Here is an 8,092-nt window from a genome sequence, read left to right on the forward strand (position 1 = left end):
ATATCCATCAACAGATCACTAACTTGGCCCACAGACATGCTCATACACCACATTCACAAACACACGCATGCATGCAAACACATGTTAATGTGTGCGTATGTGCACAGACATGCACACAATTATGCTTATTTAAATACAAGTATGTGTTCTGCAAGAGGCTTCATATGTGTCCACACCTGAATATGGTCCCAGCAGCAAGTCAGTTTGCTTCAACACTGTTTTACATGAAAACTTTTACACAATGGGCTTCATAAAAGCTTATGCATCTTTCCAAATTAGCCTATAATCAATGGATTTGTGTGCCCTACTGAAACATATGCAACTGTTTCAAATCCATTGATTAAATGAATTCTTATGAAAAACACGATTACTTGACAATCAATAAAAAAAACAAACAAAAAAAAAAAAAAAAACAACACAATTGGTTAACTCTATTGCAGATGTCTGTCTGAGGCCGCTGAGGACAAATTCCTCTACACTGCTGCTGATCCAGTGAAATCCACAGGTTGGCAACCAACAAGAGAGAAAAAAAAAGATAAAATACTGCCCCCTCTTGGTCTCCAAGGACTCTTGCAGACAGGCAGAGTAGCACTGCAGAGCTACCACTATCCATGTCAACGTTAGCCAAAATAGTCACATTTTGTTATTGATATCATCTCACTCACACACACACACACACACACACACACACACAAAAACCCTTTGATGATAAATCAGATTTCTGTTTATTACTAAATCAAGTTGGTAGATTAAAGATATCTGACCCACCGCTTCACAAACCTTTAAAAACCAAAACAAAAAATTCAGTTTATCAAAAGAAGATTAAAAATATGATTCAACAGCAGTTATGACCATGAGAACACTACGTTAAAGCAAACATGAAATTAAGGGCACAAAACAATAAAAGCAAATATATTCTCTCCAACTCTGCCTTAGACGTTATAACTCCGGTGAGCCTGAGCGCAAAGTTATCTAGGCTACTCATTATAGCATTATTATTTCTCTATAATTTTATTGTTTCTCTCTGTAACTGAGTTTATTCTTTGTGCTTTGTTGTCTGTCCATGGGACTTGTATCTCGTGTTTTCTATGTGTGTTTTCGTTCAAACAAAATAGACATCTATCCATTTATGCTTTAACTGTTTAGTTTCTTCCATATAGTGATGACTAAGGCATGGCCTTCTCTTTATAATATATATGTACAATAATCCAATGTCTGTGTTCCTATTTTGTGTATGCATGTCTGAGTACATGAGGTCATTCTGCATACAACATCTCTTTGACAAACTTGTGCAATTGTGCATGTTTTCTGGCAAAGCTTATCACGGTGGTGTCTTAGACGTAAAAGGCACCTCCTCTCTCCAGGTTACTAGTTCTAGTCTACCTGTTTAGCCCAAACCCTCTGGGAAAAGACACAGGGGAACTAGGTGGGGGTCAGCAAACTGGGAGGGTAAGGGTACAAGGCAGCACCAGCCACCCTCTTCAGTTAGGCGAGATTGTGCGTCTACGCAAGCAGCTGCACGTCAGGCACTTGAGGATGCTCATGGTTATGTGCATGAGAGGGCCAAAATTGAAGAGTAGGTTGTAGAAGGTGTTGACAGACAGGCCGCCAGTCTCATCTGCATACTTTAAGGCCACAATGGGTGTGTAGAGGCTGTTGGTCAGATTCCTAAAGCGAGGGCTGCTTGACTCAATAACCTTTTTAGTGCACTAGAGAGACAGGAAACAAAAGAGGTTTTGACTGATTCCATTACTCTGTATATGATGAATGATTCTACCTGTTCAGATGATCATAAAAACAACACTGATGCTTGAATGCTGAGCTGGATTCAGTAAAATGTGATTTAGAAGTGTTCTCTTACTTTGGCTATGTCCTCTGGTGTTTGGCCCATTGCTTCGAAAATATCTATGGATGATGGCAGGTAAACATCTTTAAAATAACGAATAGTGTCCGCATCCACTCCTGGATACTCCATCTTAGCCACATCCTCCATCATCTTTGTCTCAAACTCAGTGTGCACAGGGCCAGGCTCAATCATGGACAACCTGTGGGGAGTCAGAAACAGAAAGGACCGTGAAGGAGCGCTCACAATAAAGATAAGAAGTCAAGTAAGAACACGGGAAAACGGTTAATATACCGGATGTTGAACTTCATGAGTTGTACCGCCATACTCTCACAGAATCCTTCCATGGCAAACTTAGAGGCTGTGTAAACATCATTGAAGACCACTCCTGATCCAAGAACAAAAACAGAGGGATAAGGGAATGTGTCACTGATCTGTAACATCACACACTTTCAGCACAGTTCAGTGAAAAATCATTTACATTTTAAGACCTGTTGGCACTCAAAGTAAATAATTGCAATCAACAAGGATTGGAACAGGTTTAAAATAGAGTATTACAGGTAAAGTCACTTTAGCTCACTTGGCTGTTATTCAACACTTATTCAATATTTTTTACTCCACCCATCCGACATCTCAAACAAGTTCAAACAAACAATATGTAAGTTTCTTCCAGCTTTCTCACCAGAGATTTTCTCAAATTGTAAGACATAGCTAGAAAAAAAAGCTTGAAATGGTCCTCCCTGTTTTGCATTTTGCAATACTGCAAACTCAAATTTCTGACATTAGTTTTTCATTTTACCCTTGAGCATGAAACACTGAAGAGAAGAGAAGATTCATGCCTGTCCGACAAACATTTCAGGTTTCCACTGATGATTTGCAAAAGGCTGCTCTTGTTGTGCAATATGCAAATGTCAAATGAAATAAGTGCTTTCCAACTGTGACCTCGATCAGCTAACATATCCACTATTTTTATGACTGCATCTGTAAAAATCCTGTTTTACTGTAGTCAGTTGGAATTGGAAGGATCGGTTCACACCTTCTTCAAACAAGCATAATAGCATTGCAGTACACGCCAATCTCACCCTGAAGGCCCATGACACTGCTCATGACTACAATGTGTCCGGAACGCCTCTTCTTCATGTCTGGCATCACTTCTTTAATCATGCGAACCACGCCAAAGAAGTTGGTCTCAAACACTCTTTTCATCTCCTCGATGCTGATGCTTTCCACCGGTCCGAGCAAGCCCACACCTGCATTGTTGACTGAACGGAAACACAGAGGCATGCAGGTGATGCAATGCTTGTATCTACAGCGCTGCATTACGATTATCAAGACTATAAAAATAAGGATAGTGTCAACTTAATACGAAGTGATTACTGCACAGCCTGCATGCGACCTGGCCCCAATAACAGATTAGATACTGTATTACTTGAAACTACTTCACAGAGGTGTGATGTAACACAACTACATGCCTGTTGAGTAACTGGGAAAAGGAGGATGCGTTTGTTGAATTTAGGTTAGTTAACATAATATTACACAATGACCTTAGGTTGGTTACTCACTTAATATATCAATATGGCGGTCCTTCACGTTGTCGATGCACTGCTTGACCGACTCATCACTGCACACATCTAGTGGAAGCAGCATCAGCGTCTTGCCATATGCTTCTCCCGCTGCTTCCACAAGCTTGTCCTTTTTCTTCAGGTCCCGCATGGTGGCAATAACTGAGGGGGAGAGACGGAGAAGTGGAAATACAGTGAAACTTTTATGATGTGTCTTAAAACCTCTATAACACAAGAGAACGGCTCTTTAGATGAATACATGGACTATGTGCAGAGCACTCCAACTCACCAGCATTTATTTTTCGATCAATTTTATTTTTGTACATTTATTTAAATTTTCCACTGTAAGGAGTCATTAAGAAAATCTTTATTCATTATTTTCTGCAGTTTAAAAAAAAAAAAAAAAAACTGATGATGAAACCCTGTGAAACTTGTGATCTGGGAAGCGACCACTTCCTTATCACACAAACGCAAGCAACAACACACTCAAATACTCAGTGTTGTGACAGACTTAAACGTGCAGGGCAAAGTTCACACACAAGACCACGCCTGTCAGTTTACAGGACACAGGATTGATTTCCTGTGAACATTACACGCTGGCTGATATTATCATAGACAAAGAGCATGAATCTATCACCAAGAGTGACAGCAGCTATCGGCAGTGTGTTGACTTGGCTCTTGTGGTTTTTATTCCACGTTGTGTGTTCTGCTTACTCTTGGCTGACTGACGTTATCAAACAAAGAAAAGAGAGACAGTGCTGTTCCCCCGTTGGTAATCAGGAAGAGTAAACAACCCTTTTATTCATCCAAATCTCTCCATTGTCCTTGACAGCTAGAGACAAAACCCTCACCTTGCTTCTTGTCTGAGCAGACACAGTGTTGGATTAGTGCGAGTAAAAAGAGATGTCTCTTTGATGTGAGGTTTCGCTTTGCAGTGAATGCTACTGATGTAACATTTCACCATGCATAGTCATGAAATCAGGCTTATTTTTTTTTTTTTTTTGAAAATGTCACTTGGTAAGAGCCACATGGCTTTTGTCTTTGCAAGTAGTCAAAGACACACTATGCATTAACGATGTCTCGTGAATTCTTATCTCATGATTTGAGACCTGGATGTCCATGAAGCAACACGGGGATTTATGTATTGGTAGAGAGGTGAACAAGAGATCCATTGTTCCTCCAGCTCCTGCAGGAATTACTCTTGGGCAGCTTAAACATTCTTGAATGAATCCACACCGCATTACACACACAGAGGTCTTTTTGGGGGTTTCTATGAACTCGGAGCATGTTGCTGCAACTAATTATTACTTTATGCACAATGCAATACTTAATCTCAGTTGGATTTCCTAAAAACCATGGGAAAGGAGCGGATCAGCTTCATTACTCAGAGGTGGCCTTATTGCAAGCTGGTCACAATGGTACAACCAGCGTTATGGGATCAGTTAATCACTTTTGTTTTGCTCATCTATGCCACGGTGGGATTAATAAAACGCCATCAGATCCCAGATGCCCTCAAAAAGATAGAGAATGAATCTTTAACTACCCGAACCATTGCACTGTTGTTTTCAGGACAACACTGAAAACCTGGCTAAAATTGGTAATGTAATAAGATGGCTGTGGTCAAATGTTAACCCTATTATCTCGGTGACAGTAGGCCTTCAGCCAACTGTGCAAATTCTGCAAGTCACATCCAACAACAAAATCTAGTCACAGGGGGGTCTTAAAAGCAAACTCCAAGGAGGGAGTGCTCCAATGCAACTCCGTTGAGGTTCTATGAATGATGAAAGTTTTCAGACTCCCAGGTTCCAGGAGTGACATTAATGATGTTCTGGGAAGGCAAGGAGAGAAGAAGCAAAGACCAACAGTGTTGAAGTGGGACACCCCAACTCCACCGTGGACCAATGAAGACTTCAAACAAGGCCCTTGCTTCAGAGTGAACTCTGCTTGTACAGGTCTCAAACTTTGTCCCCCTTTCAACACTCGCTCCAGAGAGGGGACTATAGACACATTAGACACGGCACTAAACCGGAGCAGGCGGTCGACAATTCACTGCAATAAAAGAAGGCTTTGTGCCGGAGAAGTCACTTGAAAGAGAACTGACAAGACTTCTTTTATGATTCCGCCTGGCAAGCGGCATCCTCGCAGAGCCCTACCCTGGAAACTGCGCTTTCAAATGATAATAGTTGAACCAAAGGAGCGGTTGGATCCCCGGTCCTTTACAATAGGATATGGATCCGATACCACTGGGGTTAGCTCCTTCCATGGGCGCCGCACAAAATCACTCATTTTGCGTTCAGACGGAGCGTTGCGCATGAAACGCTTAAACGAAACATTGTGCGTAAAATTAGGTTTTTGGTGCAAATAGAGGAGCTTTGCAGGAAAAGTTAACACGGGATGGGTGGGTTGTTTTTTTTTTTTTTTTCCTTTTTCGGGCGACCACACTATTATGGGCTTGCACCTAATAGGTTCGATCAAAGAAACAATGTAAAAAGAAAGCGCATTTACCATGGTAACGCTTCTTTTCATCTTTGGCCAGCGTGACTGCGATTCGTAACCCGATGCCGGAGGAGCAGCCGGTGATCAGCACAACTTTCTGCCCGCCGTTCGCCATGATCTGTCCGGGGATAGGGCGCCGTGGTTTTTTTTTTTTTTCTCCTCCAGCGGTCCTCAGCTCCGGATTGTCGCTGCCGAGGGGGAAGCTACCGATCACCGGACTTTAAAAAAGTAAAGCGGATCACGCAGCCACGGCAGCCATGTGAGCGTCTAATTCGGTCACATGTTCGATAAAAATCGGCCACCAAATAAATACGTGGCGATCGCGCAAACACCCCCCCACCCACCCCACCTTCCTCTCCTCTCGGCGGACAAGTTTTGCAAAACGTTGATCTGTGCCCTAAAAAAAAAAAAAAAAAAAAACGTTAATGCCTACAAAATGTGTGCGGCCGTGCCTGCGCGTACGTGCGCGTGGCGGAGGGGGCCGTGCTTATTCGGTTTCTGAGGCTGGTGACCCCGACTGCAAATAAATACAGGCTACTACGCAGTAGCTGGTCACCTGGCCGTTTCCCCAGACACTCCGACATCCCAGCTCAACCGTGGTGGCAGAACAACTTTTGTTTGGTTTTATTTTCACGTGCAATTCAGTGAAGTCGAATCCACCGCGGTCTTTTAAATGGTCAAATCAAATGTTCGGGTTGAACACTTAGGAGATTGAAATTTGAACACCAACAACAACCACAATACTAATTAAAGTTATAGTCACGCTTTTTGCTGGACAAGCTGAAATACTATCATCCCCCGGTCGGTTTAGTCAGTGCTCATCCCATGTTGTGGTAATTTATAATAATAATAATAATAATAAAGGCTACCTGAATGCGCTGTACTGTACTGACATCTGGTGGTAAGGAAAGGGGCAGCACATTTCGGGGTTTCTCAGGCTTTCTGAGCTTATAATCTCTCATAAAATGACTATTTCCATCAATGTAAAAAACAAAAAAAAAATGCACTGAATACAAGAACGCAGGAGTAATGGTCAGAGTCTGACCTTATCAGCTGTGTTTTAGTAGCTGATACTGTGGCAAGTGGACCCTGTTCTTGATGGATATAGAAAGAGGCCAAAGTGCCTGTGATAAGGCCTCAACCAAGACTTTTTTTTCCCCTTCTGAAAGACCAATGTGCAAGAGTCAGAGTCTGCTGTGTCTGGGCCTGTTACTAAATGTGATGCAACCCCATGCAAACCAAACCACAGGAGATCACTGTGAGTTTAAGTCTACAGCTTGCTTCAATGCTAAGTCCTCATAACCCCAACGCAGAGATGGCTCTATGTTCCATAAGAATGATTACTTCGTGAATGATCTGTTCAAAATATTTCAAACACAACTGGCTGTTTCTCCTGTTAAGGATGCTTTGTGATGATATTTTTAAATCCTTTGTTTTTGTATTTAAAAATGCTAATTCTCTTAATACTTGCATATATATATTGCAATGCAATAATTATCAAATTTGTTGCTGTTTTAAAAACTGAAATGAAATTAGGTTAATGTGATCGAATCTGTACCTACTGTTGTTTTGTGTGTGTGTGTGCGTTTAGGAAGCAGTTTGATTTCTATCACCATTATCAATGTAATTACTAAGCTTAGCTTTTCATTTGATTTCCCTGGAACTGAAACTCGCATGTCAACAGTTCTGCCTTTTAACACAACATTTTGAACACAAGTACACAACGATGACACACTCCTATCCTCCCACTCGCTTAACCCCATTAACCCCCATTCCAACACAGACTCACACAAGCACAATTCGGACGAGGGGCCAGTAAGAACAGACAGGCACAGATTCCTGGTTAATACCAAGCTAATTTGTCTGCTCAGAGGGTGATGGTGAACTGATGGTCTTAGCTCCATCACCACTTTGAAAAGAGAAATTCTGCTGAAGGGAAGACATATTTTAGCAATGAAAGGATCCCTGGCCTTATCTGTCAATGGTCAGCCAGGAACCAAGAGGATGGCAGTATGAAGACAGGTTCTGCCTTGTTGTAAAAAATAAAATAATAAATAAATCACAAGCATGTGATTCATTTATAACTTAACATATATGACTACATTTCATAAACTTCAAACCATCACAGCCTGTCATAAAACGTCTATTATGCAGACAACAGAGAACATCCTGTCAGCTCACAAAGAGTTCA

General features: G+C 41.6%; 1 protein-coding gene across 1 annotated transcript; it reads right to left on the reverse strand.

Moving 5' to 3' along the window:
- Positions 1–726: 726 nt before the first annotated feature.
- rdh8a (retinol dehydrogenase 8a) lies at positions 727–6,215 on the reverse strand. The gene is made up of 6 exons (XM_029508606.1): positions 5,911–6,215; positions 3,406–3,567; positions 2,926–3,105; positions 2,138–2,231; positions 1,862–2,045; positions 727–1,709 (listed from the first exon to the last, which is right to left on the reverse strand). The coding sequence occupies exons 1-6, from the start codon at positions 6,014–6,016 to the stop codon at positions 1,482–1,484; spliced, it is 954 nt and encodes a 317-aa protein (XP_029364466.1). The 5' UTR covers positions 6,017–6,215; the 3' UTR covers positions 727–1,481.
- Positions 6,216–8,092: the final 1,877 nt, after the last annotated feature.

Source organism: Echeneis naucrates, chromosome 8 (assembly GCF_900963305.1).
Source record: "Echeneis naucrates chromosome 8, fEcheNa1.1, whole genome shotgun sequence".
Taxonomy (NCBI): Eukaryota; Metazoa; Chordata; class Actinopteri; order Carangiformes; family Echeneidae; genus Echeneis; species Echeneis naucrates.